The sequence below is a fragment of the Drosophila guanche genome, unplaced genomic scaffold (assembly GCF_900245975.1).
Source record: "Drosophila guanche unplaced genomic scaffold, DGUA_6, whole genome shotgun sequence".
Taxonomy (NCBI): Eukaryota; Metazoa; Arthropoda; class Insecta; order Diptera; family Drosophilidae; genus Drosophila; species Drosophila guanche.
In genome coordinates this window covers 621,546-638,847 of record NW_022995756.1, presented here as the reverse complement: position 1 = coordinate 638,847, position 17,302 = coordinate 621,546, and the positions used below count along the sequence as shown (strand labels likewise).

At 48.3% G+C, this 17,302-nt stretch overlaps 1 protein-coding gene across 1 annotated transcript; it reads left to right on the top strand.

Annotated features, from left to right (window-relative positions):
• The first annotated feature begins 5,161 nt into the window (after window positions 1-5,161).
• Window positions 5,162-13,454, top strand: LOC117590079. The gene is made up of 3 exons (XM_034282417.1): window positions 5,162-5,969; window positions 11,570-12,492; window positions 12,568-13,454. The coding sequence occupies exons 1-3, from the start codon at window positions 5,162-5,164 to the stop codon at window positions 12,913-12,915; spliced, it is 2,079 nt and encodes a 692-aa protein (XP_034138308.1). The 3' UTR covers window positions 12,916-13,454.
• Window positions 13,455-17,302: the final 3,848 nt, after the last annotated feature.

The window sequence follows — 17,302 nt, the reverse complement described above, 5'->3', positions numbered from 1 at the left end:
GCGAGGGGACAGGAGGAGCCAGCGTTGGCAACACGTCTGTGGTAGGCTGGCAGGCTGACAGACTGGAAGACTGGAAGACTGATGGAAGGGGTAGGTTGGGCTTGGTGTTGTTGTCCTTATGGCTGGGCTGTCGTGGTTGTCGTACGTGGTACGTAACGTCTCCGCTGCCATCTCGAGGGCGACAGCGAGTTTCTCGATGTTTTCATTCTCTTTGTTGTCGCTGAAGTCATCTTTTATTACATTTCGTCTCTTAAGTGTCAGAGCATGGAACGGACAATATAATTTACATTCAGTATGCAAATGGACCAGCCGCCCCACACGCACAAAACACAGCCCATCAACCCGACGAAGCCGGCCCGGGCGAACATGTATCCGTGTGGCGCAATAGCGTTCGGAAATGGCAAATTTACAATAAAAATACAAAAATTTGAATGCGTCTTGTTGTAGAAGGCAAACAAGGCCCTGTGGCACTCGGCAAAGGGCACGTCGACTCCTTACAAACTCTGGTTGGAGCCCGTTACAGCGGAACATATCAGTCTTCATTCGGGAACTTATAGCCACAATGATTTCCCAGCAATGGTTTTAGACTTTTTCCATTGCATAACAGAAACATGCAACCGAAAATCAGCAACAAGGAAGGAAGTTTATAGGGTACAGGTTATAAATTTCTGCTTGTACACACTGATTATCAATAAGAGGACAACTTAATTAATATTTCAATTCATTCAAGTGGTTTGCTTAATAAAAAAAGAAGGAGTAGCAGGCGCAATGCGAGCACACTTGCTCCGATTGAGTCCATTCTCCTCCAGTGGCCCACTCGTTGAACTGGGTGCCCAGCATCCCCGGCAAGTTTCTATAACTTGGCATTTAAGTATTGGTATTATAAGTATTACAGGAACCGACTATAACAAGTGACTTTTATTGACTTTAACTCTCGCCCAGCCACTGATCGAAATGCATCACAATCATTATATTTACATGTGTACCCATAACAGAGAGCAGAGAAAATATTTAGCGACCGACTGACAATGACAACAGTGGCAGCGAGCGTTGGGCCCATTTTCAGTTTTAAGTTTCATTAATTTACTCGCGGGCCCGCCGCTCTGGCTAACTCTCACTGCCACTGTTGGCGAGGTGGCAGCACAAAAACAGTCTGCAATGTCAATATTTTGGAACAGGCCGTTGCTCTGGCCCTGGCTCCCAGCTGCCAGCTCCCAGCTGCCAGCTGCCAGCAACACGTCGCAATGCAAAACGAGCAGCACGCTTGCTCAACCTTCCAACTACATGATGCCCCGTAAATAGTGCGGGTATCCTGTTTGAATTTGATATTTCCACTGCTGTTAGGATTACCCCTTCACTGCCTAAGCTGATGATTACGTTGATGATTCTCTAACGCGTCCACGTGCTGCGTGGACAAAGGCATCCGACGAGTACGGGGTACAATACACTGAGACGACAAACAGTCTGCATCCGTGCCTAGAGCGGCAGTTGCAAAAGGAAAACACAAATAGGCTGGCAGGGAAGAGCAAAGAGGAGCCCCACAAACGAAACAATGTCGGTCTCGCCACCGCCAGCGCCACAGCCACCGCCACCGCGCCCTCCAGTACCCAGTACCCGGCGCGCCGAGAAGGCAAGTAAAACAAAGTAAAGCCACCCCCGGCCAACGTAAGCACAAACAGCCGTGGTCATTCGATAAAAATCGGAGCCACTAGCCGCACCAAAAAGCATGGTAGAAAGAGAGTAAAAAGAGCAAGGAAATCCGCGGCGTAAAATTTGTGTGCCTGCTACAAGTCCCTCTCGGGATAATTTTAATTAACGTCGCACCAGGTTGACGCACAGACGAGCGCACTGTGCACACTGCAGCACACCAACTCGCGAGCGCAATTAGCGCCAACAGCGAGGAAAGTTGTTTTGGCTGATGCAAGCAACTGATGTCTCATGGCTCAGCGTCCCCTGGATCCGTTCCCTAACTGTGCCAAATTAAATGCCCATCCATAGCCCTTCCCATTTAACTATTTAAGCCAATGCAAAATCCACAACTAATTTTAGAAAATACTTTGCCGGAGGCTAAAACTAGGTTGGTTTTTTTAAGCTTAAGTTTAAGTTTAAGTCTAACAATTCGTAAGCGCCAGGATGCCGGTGAGCCGAAGCACTTCGTTTTTGTCCTCTTTCCACCCAATGACCAATTTTATTCGAACTTTAAATAAATTGTCTAGAGAGAGACTGATCCAACGGAAATAGCATTACCTGCAGTGGCTTTGACGAGGATCCACTGCGGGATCGGTTTTAGAAGACGTTTGCTGGTCATGCAATCCCCACTGTAGCGAAATAATTATTCTCATGTTGTGAAAGTCCTTGAATATACCATTTAAATACCGTTTTAAAAAGTGCTGGTTGATGTTTCGCAGGTTGTCCAACTGGGTGATGTGCGAGCATGTTGGCATGTTTGGCCCAGTAGTCTTGAAAGGATCCTGATCTGAAGGACTGTAGAGGGTTAACTGGACCATTTTCAATAACTCTTAACAGCGGAAAACCATTCAATGACCAGCCACCCGGACTCAGAGGCAAGCTCACATCTTAAAATTTACGCGCTGACTTAAACCTACAATTAAGACAGACTTTTTGCATTAACGTTAATGTTAAATTTAACAAACTATTAAAAGCGCCACCTATGGCTGAGTTTTTGCGCTTAATGCTCAATAATAGAAGGCGCTAAAATAAAGTCTTAACTCGCCAGCGCTGCTAGAGAATGCCCGCTAGAGTGCACCAGCTGTCGTTACATTACAAAAATCAATAGATGGCGGTTTAAATTTCAACAGATTCTTCGCAAATTTTTTGGTTTGGCAAAGTAGTTACAGAACCGGTACTCGAAAACTAAATAGGGTATATTGTATTTGTGGGGAATAAAGGTTGTATTTAACGCACAGAAGGAAACGATTCCGACCCCATAAAGTATGTATGTTCTTGATCATCATCAATAACGGAGTCGGTATACATCGACATGTCTGTCTGTCTGCTGCCCGTCCGTCTGTCCTTCTGGTTATCTGTCCGTCCGTCTTCATGAGCGCCTGGATATCGAGACCAATTTTTATCATTCTTTCTCGCTCGCACACTCTTCCGTGTTGGCTGGAAAAGTAATGTAGATGTAGATGACAGATGTACAAAAAATGTAAATGTAAAATGTAATAATAAAAAAATCATGAGGTTAAATACATAAGTATGTAAATCTGTGCATACATACAAAAGTATCACAGTAAGGTTATGTAATGTTAATGTAAGGCGAGTCGTTCAGTTATAAATTCAAATTTCAGGTGAAAGAAGAAGGAAGGCCAGAAGAAATCAACTATTTTTGGGCGCTGCGGAATGAGACAGCAAATTGAAAGGAAAATTTCCATGTAATCGATTGCCGTTATGGATTATATAATTGTTCCATCCCGCCTGCCACTGAATGGTCCCTATGACCTAGCAGCCTGCTTTGGAGCCGATGTCGGTGGTGGCGTTGCTGCTGTTTGTTGGTACTGCGCTAAATTAGGAACTTAAATTTAAAGAAATATTCAACCCAGAATATGTAAATTATTTCAGGAGCTAAACACGAATATGAAGCTAAGGGTGGGGCATGCTTTGCCAATGAGAATGGAATGAAGCACACCGCCCTGAGATATCTCGTCTTGTATTCTAGTCCACCTACCCAAATAGATACGAATCTTCCTAAGTACCACGCAAAGGTCCTTGGTGTAATTAAAAGGCATGTTTTGTTTTTCCAATTCTGTATCAAAGTAAATCTCACAAAAAGAGAGAGCATATAGATAAACAGATACCACGGACATTATTGACTAAGTTAGACGCATGTACATACAGGTAGACCATGAAAATTGTATATTCATTTGTCAACGAGGCCGTCCCAGCTGCCACTCAGGCAAATTATTCGTGGAATTAAGGGATGTATTAATTATTGTGCGTCCTATCCATTAGGTAGCTAAATCACAAACCATTTTACTTGGCTCACCTTCAAATAAATCCTCCTTTGGAAGTAGTGCTGTGAGAAGAGAGCGCAGACATTGTACACATATTACCTGCTCAGAAAGAAACAGGTATTTTGGCTCTGCTCAGGTCTGACTGGAGAGAAGCGGTCGTCGAGCGACTTCGGCCAGACTGAGACAGCGGCTTAAGATCGCGATTCATTGCTCAGTGAGACACGGTCGCGTGTGCAAGTTCCAGGCGGTCGAATATCCAAAGTCTCAAGAGATCCGATCCGAGCGAAACCAAGAGGGCCAACGAATCAGCAGACATTGGGCTACGGCACACCTCATTAGCATTCATTGGCTGAAAATATCTATAAATACGCAGAGTGAATGCAAAACGGAAACCTGAAAATCAGAATCCCATGACGCCATATTTGTTTTTTGCCTTGATTGAGAGACCGACTATACTCCGTGCTCGTACAGTGTAAGCGAGTCTCAATCTCGAGTGTCTCCAGTCTCCCAGTGAGTGTGTGTGCTTCGAGTGTACGCGAGTGTGTGTCTGGAGTTGGAGTTGCAGTTGGAGTTGCAGTTGGAGCTGTAGCTGAAGCTGAAGCTAGACAACTTGTTCGAAGGGAAACAAACGCATTACGAATTCTTAGAGCCAATTTCGGGAACGAGAATATAATTGAAAAGAAAATAAAATAAAAGAAAATAAAAGCCAAGCCCAGGGCTGGCCTGTGTGTGTGTGTTTTGTGCCGCCTCTTTTAGCACACACCGCTATGGACGAGTGTGCGTGTGCCGCCGCGAGTGTTGGTGTTGCCCCGATATTGTGTGCCCTGTGTCTGTGAGCCTGTGAATCTGTGAGTGCGGTGCGCAAGAAATACCCGCTTACATCAGCGAAAAGTTAAGAACGAACTCACTTACACACACACACACACCGCACAAAAACGTATACAAACACACAACAGTGTGTTGGCTAACATAGAGAGCAAAACCAGAAAATCCACATTGTTCGGGTTCGGGTTCGGTCTCCGTCTCCGTCTCCGACACTGCTCTCTGCTCTCTGCTGCCATCTACAGCCAGCTCGAAGCTCAGCTACGTAGCGATCGCAACGTAAGCCACTCCGGTTGCGGTTGGGTTGTTTGGGACGGACCTTTGTTCTCGTCACGCCACTAGAAATCTCCCAAATAGTGCTGAGAATGGGCGACTCCACGCCCATTTGCCGCTGCCGCGTGCTCTATTTGGGCAGCGCGGTGCCGCGCCAGAGCAAGGATGGGCTCCAGGGCATTCAGGAGCCGCTGCGCAGCCTCTACCCCTCGGAGGGGGCTGTGGGCGCCAAGGGCATCGACAGCTGGCTGAGCGTCTGGTCGAACGGCATTCTGCTGGAGAATGTTGACGAGAACCTCAAGCAGATCACGCGCTTCTTCCCAATCGAGTCGCTCCACTACTGCGCAGCCGTGCGGCAGGTTCTCATTCCCGAGCGAGGCAACTCGCATCCGGAGCCGAAGTTCCTGCCCCTGGACTCGCCGTTCGCCCGCATGCCGCGCGCCCAGCATCCCCCCATCTTTGCCGCGATCCTGCGCCGCACCACTGGCATCAAGGTGCTCGAGTGCCACGTGTTCATCTGCAAGCGGGAGGCTGCGGCCAACGCTCTAGTCAGGTGCTGCTTCCACGCATATGCCGACAACTCGTATGCCCGCCAGCTGGAGACGGGCAGCACGGCGGGCGGAGGAGGCAGCAGCGTCTACGGCACCGTTAAGAGTGCCACAGGCAGCCAGTCCAACGGCGATCTGGCCAACGGAAATGGAAATGGAAGTGGAAACGGGCACACAAGCCATCATCTGTCCCTAGCCGCCCAGGGCGGCTGGCGGTCTCGTGCCGGCAGTACAACCACGCTCAACAGCCTGGGGCGCGCCTCCAACGGACATGCCCACAATGGATCCGCACTTGGCATGAACGGTGGCAGCACTGGCAGTGCCGCGGAGGGCTACACCTCCGTCAAGAACTGTAAGTAGTCCGCTCGTGTTTGCTGCAAAAGTCTTTTGTCCCGTCCGATTGCTTCAACGCCATAGCATGCAGTTAAGCGGTACAGTTGCAAATTCTAATTATTGGCATTTGACGACGACTCTGCTCCATCTTCGGGGACTCTCGGCTAAGAGATGAGCCTCACCTTGAACGTAGTTGGTACAGACACACACACACACACACACACATGTGTAAGTCCAGGCAGGCGGACAGGTAGTCGGACACACTAACGTTTAACGTTGTTGAAAACATATAAACTGTTGGCCAGACCAGCATGTATTGGCTCGCTGGGAGTACTTGGGTGCAGTCCAGGCATTCCGTTGCTGGACTGCCGGAACGAACCCATGTCTCTGGCGAGAGCAGAGCCTATCCCATAGACAGAAACAGAAACAGAGACTGTCCGCGATGGATGGTGAAACGATGACGCGAACGACAATAGCTCTGGTGACGACTGCAAAGTCTGGCAAGAGAGAGAAACACTTATCTGGTGTTTCGCTGCGACCCAAACACTTTCCACTCATTTAAATTTCAACGATGGCGACCAGACAAACAGACTGACAGCAGACATACGGACAGGCCAGCTTCGCGGACAGAAGCCGGACAGATGAAGAAGGTAAAAACTCACCGGTTTACGACTCTGTTGTTTCTCCGAGCCCCATTCTCCGTTGGCTCGGCTATTGCAAAGTTATGATAATTACCATGTAAATTGCTGAAACTGAGGAAAGCAGCTCTGCCCCTGACTCTGTCTCTGTCTCTGCCTCGTGTCTGAGTTTCCCCTAGCACATCTCTAACTGCCGCGAATGCAAACAAGCGCGATCGCTTGGCATTCGAATTAGCCGAATTTCGCTTTCGACTTTGACTTGACTAATACCAAAATCCCACTCCCTAGTCGTTAATTTCAATGTATACATGGCATCGCATACTCGTCTCGGTGTGTTTGAATATAGAAAGCAGAAAATATGACAACCATTATCGGGGATCTGCCTAAAGTCTATCCCCAGGATGAATACTAATAATATTTTCACCAGATAATGAATCTACAAGCTTAATTGTATCATCCATTAGCTAAACTGGATTTCGTTCAATTGGCGGAAGTGTACTTAAAACGCGCATTTCCTTCCTCTCATTGGAATATGAGTATTTACAACATTATAAATAATTACTACGTGTACATAAATATGTACTTATGTATGGATGTGCAATCGATGGTTATTCGTAAGACCAAGCCGAAGAGGAAGGAGGTTGGGTCTTGGTCGTTATGAGTGTGACTTTGTTCACATGATAGTTCCTCGGTCTTTCGCATCTTCATCAAAACCAAATCAAGTGACTTGCAGCAAACGGTCCGCTAATTAATGATAGCCCATTCCGAGACATTTGTTTGCTTTTGCATGGTTCTCACAGCTCTCTCAGAGCACAACGCTTTTGGCCACTTTCTGGCACGTTGGACGTGGCTCCCCGAGAACATGGACGCGACATGATGTACTGCCGGAGCGGAAAAGTTGAGTGGCAGACTGTGGCTGATGGCTCGTTGGTAACGGAGTTGTGGTCGCGTGCAGATTAGCGGTCGCCGACATTGGTGCCGCCAACGCAGCCGCTGGAGTTTGAATAGGTGGCAGGGCCATGGAGCATGGAGTATGGAGCATGGGGCATGGGGCAGGGGCATGGGGTGAGTACGTAAATCGAGATGAGCTCGTGAGAACGTTTTCGGCTAGGGCTCGCTATTTTCTTATGAGCAGCTAGCTCCCCTTGGGCCCGCTTTCATGAGCCATTCGCGGCGATCGGTGGGAAACCTGCCTTCGTGGCTATGGATGTATGTATTTACATATGTATATACATATGTATATAATGAAAGTCGCGAGAGGGTCGTCACAGCACGTCAATGTGTGAGTTTCTGAGTGAAACATAAGTCGCGAAATGATCAAATCTACCGTGGAACACGCTCATCTCCATCTCGTACACGAGTACGAGTGTAAAGCGTCTGTGCTCAGGTGTACGATTTTCTATTCATTAACATTTTTAATTTGCCGCTTGCCGTCGAGTTCTTTGTGACTGGAACGGAACGAGGTCGGCTCTCTTCGGGTCGCATTGGGTCGGATCATATCGGATCGAGGTGGGAATGTCAGGAAATTGCGTTTTGCTTTCATTAGAGCGACACTTACAGTGGATAGTGCTAATTAGCCAGACCGATTCCAATGGATTTTAATGGCAAGAAAGCGTGCTGAGCGCTGAGTGCAACTTCCCCCTGCCAATTAGAGGCAGTCCGGCAGATCCCTTCCACAGGAAGGCAATCCACAGGCAAACAGCTCCGAGCCGCTCTCTGTTGATCCAAATCATTTGCAGGTGGCTCTGACGAAAGATCCGTGGTCACATTTTGGTGTCAAATATCAGCCAGCAGACAAGTTTGCTGCTGCTGCAGGCCACATTTCAGGTCCAATATGTAGACCTAGAAAACAAATCACTAATCTACAATGCAAGAGTTTTCCTGGAGTTTTCTTTTTATACAGATGGGAAAAGCATTTACATTGCCTACATCTGGCTACTAATCTCAGCCCTGAAGAAAGCGCTGGGTGCGCTCAATGGGATTCCTGTCGCGGTCTCCTCAACAAACTGCATTTCCGTCTCCAGGAGGCTTGAAAGTGTCGCTTGCTTCAGCTACTTAACCATGACAAGAGCAGGTTCATTTTTGAATGCAACCTGTTACTGCTGTTGCTGTTATTTCTAAGAGATAGAGACCAGCTTCCGCTGGCGATGCAATATTTCTGCACGGCCATTGCGATCAGCGTCTGCATCCATCTGGCAAACGATCTCTGCTCTGGTTGCTGGCTACTGTTGCATTATTATTATGCAAAGTGGCTGTAAGGAGTGCTGGGGAGGGGGATGGGGAAAATAGCAGTACATATCAGAGCCAGAGGGGAAGCAACAAAGACGGCGGGACACATTAACCGAAATCCAGTTGCAGTTGAATGACTCGCTTGCATGCAACTGCCGGCCACTTGGCCTGGCCACTTTGAAACATTGTTTTGTGGCTGTAGCTGCAGTCTCGTCCGAGATGCCTTTGATCGAAACTCGATTATATCCATCAGATTTGGCAGTAATCTCGGCTCCATCCGCACATGCCAGTACCACGAGCATCTCATTTTGACCCACTTGCAGTTCCCATCTGAAATCGTGGTTTCTCTTTGAGTCTCTCTCCACCTCTCTGTGAAGGCATTGTCGTTGACAATTGAGGTAAGATATACGAGTTTATGAATGTACTTACATACATATGTACACATGAACATGGAGGGGCATATTTATTATGACGATTAAGTAGCTCATGCACGGCACTGCCACTTTGCATAATTATTTTAATTTGGATGGAATGTTGCTTGAATTTACAGTCGCTACTCTTAATGCGATCATAAGAAAAGTTGGCGGAAGATAGTTCGTGTCGAAAGTGACCTCTCAAAACGAAAGTACTCGTACGAGTGTGCGAGTTCATTCATTCATTTGGGTCTTCTGGGATTCCGATGTTCCATTACTGCGTTTTTGAATCAGTACAGAGACACTCCATGCTTGTGCACACCACTGCAGATACCGATACCAGAGTCTTGGGGCTTGGAGCTTGGAGCTTGGAGCTTGGGTCTCAGAGTGCGCTGCTGCTGTTAGTCATTCGTCTGGCATTCCACGCTGGTTTGTTCGGCCTAGATTTCGCTCTGCAGCTGCGACTTTGGGTTCGAGCCCACAGATCTGCAAAGGCAATATTGGAAAATGGAAGGAAAACTCGACTTGCTCGACTCGACACTCCACCAACGAAAGGCGCAGTGGCTGTTGTTACTGTTGCCACTCCTCTTCCGCCCGACCGAGTGGCTGGAATTTGAGAGGCTCGGCTAAATGCCAGCCATCCAGTGTGTGTTTGGGCGAACTTTGGATACGTGATATTTCGACTCGCGTTGCCTTTTCCATCCATATATCTATCGGCGGCCGGTTCTCGCCGAATCCGAATCCAAGTCCGCATCCGATGCCCGCACCTTCGTCTTTCCCATCGCAGTGCAACGTGGAAATACGATTTTCACGCACGCATGAGCACAGGCCACTCTCCACTGAAACACTCGCAAGTGAGAGTCGATTCGCAATTTTACTTTTAGCCGGAGCTGCTTCTGCGATTATGACATAAGATAGAGCAAGCTTTTTGAATCATTTTCGCGCAACAGCCCCGAACAAAGAAAATCCAAACAGGAGCGCACAAAATGGGAAATCATTGAACTTCATCATCGACTCTCCGGGACTGCGAGGGACTGGCTGTAAAAGTAATTAAGTTTTTGCACTTCCGCCACAAATTACGCAGATTAAATTCCCATTACCCACCGAAGAGCCACATAAGCGTACATAGTGGCTACAGTTGAACTTCCCGAAAATCCAGGCCTAGCCCTGAATGGACTTGCATCATGTCAGTGTTCCTCTCATAAGTGTGGACTAAGAGTTTACTCCACTTTAGTCGGCCACCAGCCAGAAGGCGATTTAGGGTCAATATACCTCAGGGCGTGTGTGTATGAGGCAATCAAGCCACTGAGCAGAAAGGCCAGCGAAAAGCAAGAAAAGCCGAAAGAACACAACACGGACAGAAAAGAAAATATATTATGGCATGGTATGGCTGGTACAAGGGGAGCGCGAAGTGAGGGGCAGAATACGCTCGTCGCAAGGTGACTCGTCGGTTTGTCGTTTACCGAACGCAGGTGGGTTGAGTGAGGGGGGAGTGGGTCTCCGGTGCAGGGGCTGGGTCCACCATACGATCGGGGGACTGGTTGGCTCTGGGACTGGCACTGACAGTGGACCGAATTGTGCTGGGTGTGTGCTTGGGGTGGGGGGCAGACAGCTGCAGGTGTAGCCACGTTCAAGTTATTAAATTACCGTTATTCATTACAAAACCGTTGCCGCCGCCGTGGCCAAAATACGATGCAGAACCGCGACATCGACAACTGCGGACAACTGTATATGTATGTATGTATTCATGTATGTACATATGTATGTACATGTACATGCACAGTTGGCTCTGTGCGTTTCTCAACTGAACGATAGCCCAGAGGCGGCCAAGAAATACCAGAGTCGATCGCACTCGCCTCGACCAGTTGTCCATTTGAATACTCGTACTTTTGCCGCAGCGGCACTCCGTGCTCTTGGCCTGTTTCCATTCACTTGGATTAGACGCGCTCAGCTAATTGCCAGTATTTTTGGCTGATTTGTATTCCACGGCTCCACCACTCTAGCTCTCCCTCTCCCTCTCCCTCTTCCTATACCTGCCCTGTGCTTGGTCCGTGAATCAGCGCTTCACCTTCAACGGCAGCTGCTCAGCTCGAAAGGCGACAAGGTTCTCGCGCCCTTGTCGAATTCCTCAATGAATATCAATAGCCAAGTAGCGTGCAGCACTCAGCGTTCAGCATCCATCGACCATCAAGGTAGAGTGAAGTCGTACAAAGCTGCTCTTTCATTGGCACTTTATTCGACAGAAGTGTATCAATATATGTGTACTTCAATAGCAACAATAGCAATCATTTATGACCAAAGTATATAGTAAGACAATTTATATTTTGGTTTTGTTGCAGTTTATGGGAGCAGCGCTGACCTAAATGTGACAGGGGATGATGGCGACGCTTCGCTGTACAATGGCGATGAGAACCACAAGGTGTGGAGTGGGTCACAGGACCAGCTGGACAGCATCGGGCCCGCTGAGAGTCCTTACGAAATCTACACCGGCAACACCTCCACATTGGGCAGGCCGCTGCGGGCACGTCAGATGAGCGCCCCCATTGATGTGGCTCCGCCCCCAGTCAAGGAGGAGCGCAAGCAGAAGCGCGACAAGAAGTCGTCCAAGTCCAGCGGAAGCCAGAGCCTGTCGGGCACCCTCATTAGGCCGAAGCCTATGCACCCTGCCGCCATGCACCGCTCTGGCCTCCCGAGCTCCGCCGGTCCCGGCAGCGTCATCTACGGCCCCGTCTCCGGACAAGGACACGGACAGGGACACGGACATGGGCCGCACCCGCACTCTGCCCGCTATCACACGATCAGTCATAGGGGCTTCCCCCCGGGTCCACCGCCGCCCAGTCACATGGTCCACCACCCGCAGGCGCAGCTTAGCCACCAGCACCACATGCAGATGCACCATGCGGCACACCAGCACATGGGCGGCATGCCCCCCCTTCAAATACCTGTCATGATGCCGCAGCAGTACGCGACGCTGCAGCCGTCGCGCTCGACCAGCAAAAAGAAGAAGAAGGACAAGAAGAACGGGGGAGGGGGAGGTGGAGTCCCCGTCGGCATGCCCATAGTGCCCCCCATTTACGCCTACCACCAGCAGCAGGCGATGGGCGGCGTCCCTCCTCCGCAGATGGCTCAATCGATGATTGGGGAGCCGCGTCAGCTGGGAATGTCTAGCCGAAAAATTGCGGCGTCGATGGGCAACGGGCTGGATGACTCTGGCAACTCGGGGGCCGAGTCTCCGTCGCCGGGAGGCACTGGAATCTACAAGGTAAGTGCGTCAGCCTCTGGGTCCCATCGATGTGTCTCCCCATATGCCGTGATTCAAGTAAGTCTTTCGTTGCAGCGCAAGGGCCACTTGAACGAGCGGGCCTTCAGCTATTCCATCCGTCAGGAGCACCGCAGCCGCAGCCACGGCTCGTTGGCCAGCCTGCAGTTCAATCCCCCTGACATGAAAAAGGAGCGCGAGATCGCCCAAATGGTGGCGGGCCTGGACCTGAACGAGGGCGAACGACAGATGGGTCCGAGCACTCTGCAGCGCAAGCAAGCCGCCAATACGATGACGAATGGCGGAGGTCCAGGACAACATCCGCTTCCACACGCACACGCCCCACATCCGCATCAGCATCCACATCCGCATGCCATATACGGGCCCCTGGGGCCATCAAGTAGCTTCGGCAAGCCACGAAGATAGGAGATGGGCGACTAGGACAAAGTGCATGGGACATGTACATAGAATTAGACAACGTTTAGCGATGCTGGTCAAATTAGAAAGGGAACCAATCGAAGCTGTCCCCCGCCAACCTCCTCCAGCAACAAGCAGCATTCAGATGTCCTAAGAATTCCGACATTGAATCAAACATAATCAATGAATTTGTGTGCCTTATTAGGTTTATACTTTAAGTAAATCCGTTAGCGGCTAACCATTCATACATTGTATATGGAGCGCTGTACTTTGTACTTGAACCATCATATTTCATAACACAGCATGTAGAATACATAATATAATACTCTTGGATGAACCGGCCGGATGAACAAATGAACAAATAACTTCTGACAACTGTCGTCAAAGCCGATCGAACGATCGATCGATCACAACAAAAATGTTGTGAGAGAACTTGTTCCCCTGAAGAGTGGGCTCTCCAGCATTTTGTCTGTCCATATTAGTGTCGTAAAAGAGGGCCCAGAAATAGCACAACTATCAATATACTTGCATATGCCTACATACATATATTCGTATACATTTCAATATTTACATAAATATAAATAACATTTTGTTAACGGAAACCCAACGCACAACGCGGCGATCTTTACCTCTCCCTCTGTGGAGTCCATTGGCTATCCTGACACACCCAGGCGTCAGTTAAAATGCTGGAATGCAATGCTCGACATGGATTGATTGGCATCGAGCTCCGCGGCAGAAGCGGAGCCAGCTCGAGGGTGGAATCGATCCGGCCTCCCACAGCTAGCGAAGAATGCCAGTCGTGAGTCCCAGCCAAAGATGTACAGCCATCATGCATGCCACATTCATATACATGAAAATGTACATATGTACGAGTATGTGTGCTATGCCCTCAGCATGCAAATGCGCCTCAACGACCGATTTGCATACGAATGCCGTGAGACTTGAAAAAAAATATTTTGTGGAATGTTGCCGTTGCCGCTGCCGCTGCCTCTGTCGCTGCCATTGGCCAAGTATGCAGGCGTCTAATAGAATCAGAGACTCTTAATTCCACCATATCCGTCGAAACAGGAAAGCGGAGCTCAATCCCAGACGTCCCAAGGAGTTTTCATGAGTTTCGTGTGATCTTAATCTGTACCACAATTGTACCATATGAGAGAACCAACGATTTCACTCGCAGTTTCACTTCCACTGACCCCCCAGGGGCTGGTCAAAGATCTTACCATGTGAACAAGCGGGAGCAAGAGATTAGTTTACATCGAGGAAGCAGGGGTGAAATTTGGGCTGCCTCTCAGCTCAACAAGTGGCATTACCTAATGTCAGCAGGTGCGGAAACTACTGCGAATTTCAGAAGAGAGATCGAGTGGCCGGGCAAGAAGGGAGTTGCTGTGTCTGCTCCTCTAACTTTGGCGGTGTCTGTGTGATATGTATGGGTCTGGTCTGGTGTGGTCTCTGGTCTCGTCCCCGATCACGCATTGCGTAATGCCGACACGAGCATAAGTATCTGCGGCCAATTCAGGTACGGATACTCGCCTGAGTCCCTCTGTGTGTCAGCGGCACACAGGCTTTATGGAAATTCCACATTTTATGAAACGAGAAAATGCAGCATTCCGTTTCCAGTTTTACTGGTAGCCGCAGCCAAAATGGCCAGCTGGTCAAGCAGGCAAATTGCCAAACACGAACTGGCCGCCAACATTTCCCACTAACATTTCCAGCCCCATGCCTTACACCAACACCCGACTGACTTTTAATCAAATAATGCAACAATTTGCTACTGAGCCAAGCCATACTTTTATCTCACAGTTAATCAGCCAATCGTTCTCAGTTAAATGTGAGTTAAAGTGTTTTACTAAGACGAAAAAGCTGTGAGATATGAACTCTGGGAACATCTCACGTATGCGGCAGCTGAAAGCCCACAAATCTACGAAACTACCAGTGCTGACTGAGAGCGACAAATCTTTAAGATGGAGATGGAGACACCTGCAACTGCACTGGTCCGAGTGTGTCAAAAAATGCACCTCCCGCGTTCACCATAGCCGTTTTGGATTTTCAAGGGGATCTTGTGGGGCAGGGCTCTCTTGTCCGCCTCTTGGGCTTCTGCAGACTCAGATCCACCCCATCGCCGGCCAGCCCGTGAAACTAGTTGTCGACTATGCTATCTACTCGTGTCTGCCTGTCTGCAAGAATGTGTGAGTGTGGAATGGAGAGGAAGCCGAAGCCGAAGCCGAAGAAGCCTAGACTGCAGCAAGCACTGGGCTTGGGCTTGGACTGCGGTTTGTTTATTGATCAACCCGTAGATACTTTTCTGTATAGCTGTTAATTTGGTCTTTTGTGTGGACCTGTGTGCGTGTTTCTCTCTCTCTCTATGTGTGGAGACGAACTGTTCGATTGAATCTGTGGAATGCGGACAATCCGGTCGCAGAGTGGAATTCTTTACACAGTCACATAGCGAAACTGTGCGGCTTGGCCGCTGAGAACCAAGAAGAAGGGGGGCACGGGGACGAGCACTTGACACTCCAGTCTTGCCCAACGGAGACTGGATTAGCTTGGTCTATTTGGCTTACATTGAATCGCACCTCTTCTCAATGGAAACAGTCAAACAGTCATGTCACTATACTTCTACTCAGTGACTGCTCAGACCATGATTTCGTCTCAAATCTGTTACAATGCCTCTCTATATGTGGAGAGAGATAGATATTTGTATGTGGATCTCCATCTTCGGTCGCCAATGATCACACTCTCATAGAACAACAGCAGAGTAATAAAATTAATTTATATTTAGTATTCCATGAAATGTAAGTACATAGATCCCCCACATTTCCCGAGATCCGTCAGTCTTCGGGCTTTTGACCCAGGAAGAGCAGCAACAGAACAGCAGCAACATCCCAAAAGCAGTTGCACCATCTTCATCGACCCAGATGCATCGAATCAACAGCAGGAGACAAAAGTAGCTGAGAAAACTCGTACCACCGGTGAGTATTCGGAATTTCCAAACAGTTTGCTACAAAATATTTTTGTATTTTGTCTTCAGGTAATGCTCAATGAGCATTTTAATATCATGATCATGAAAATATACAATACACAATAGGAACACTTGCAGAGGTCATTTGAAATGTTTAAGTGTGATATCAGAGCAATCTCGACGCAAAAATTTGGTTGCTGTAGCTTTTATAGTCTCTGATATCCAGACACTCATCAAGACGGACGGACAGACGGGCGGACAGATAGACATGGCTATATCGACTCGGCTGTTGATGTTGGTCAAGAACATATCTCTGGTTCAATGTAAGAGGCAATGGCAGTGTCTGCAGCCCCACCCCCAATGTTCTCTGCAATAATCAGCAGAAGCTTGTGTTTCGGATTCTCCACGTCGACGGTGCTCGTGGTCTGTATGCAGATCTCTCCTTTGAATTTCTCGCCGTTCCATTTATATCCGTTGATCTAGTTTACAAGAGTTCGGCCCAATTGGTAACTGTATCTAGAAGGAATATGAATATAATTCACATCATTTCTATTAGGGTTTCAGGTTTCACACCAAACAGCTTAAATATGTAGCTTCAGGTGACGTCACGAAAAGTTAGGAATTATTATAGCCGACTTTTAGGCGAAGCCCTCAAATTGTAGACCCTTAAAATCAATAGAGCCGCGGCAATTTTCGGAACTTACAGAGCTCTGCAGAGGTGGCGCCGCCAGTAGTACGACATTTTTCAATACATATTAACGAAATCAATTTCCAATTCCCAAATTACGGATAAATCCCCCCTCTTCAAAACGTCTTTTAGCAGCAGATCCTTGAGGCCTGTCATGGAGGCCATGTGATCTACATACGTTGTAGTACGGCTCGCAATTTCCATACCATCAGGTGGCTTTTACCACCGCTGCTTGCAGTGAAATGTGGACTGGGAAAAACTTACTATACAGTTTCTATACAAACAAATTATTACTTGTCAACTGACAAGATTCGCAGCTCTACATGGAGATCTGCTCCCACGCCGCGTCTATCTTCTGCTTTGCAACAGAATGTCGGCCACGGACAGATATTAGCTGGACTCGGGGGACCTCAGAGGCTGGCATTACCTAGATGGCTGGAATAAAATTGGATAAAATGATAACAATCTCCTAACCATTCATCTATTTCATGAGCTGATGGTGCTGCAGCAACTGCAATTTCTACTGCTGTGATGCTGATGTGGCTGGAGGTGGCTGAGGCTCTTATCCTTAGAAGATAAATGTTTTCATAAATGTAAGTCGAGGTGTGCATGTTTTCACTTTGTGAAATTGACGTGTTGCTGCGGAACAGCAGAAAACGGTGCTTGAAGTTTGATTTAATCAATCACGTCAATCACATGTCAAGACCTCACAAAGCTAATTCGATTGAGCCGTACTCGGAATATGGCCG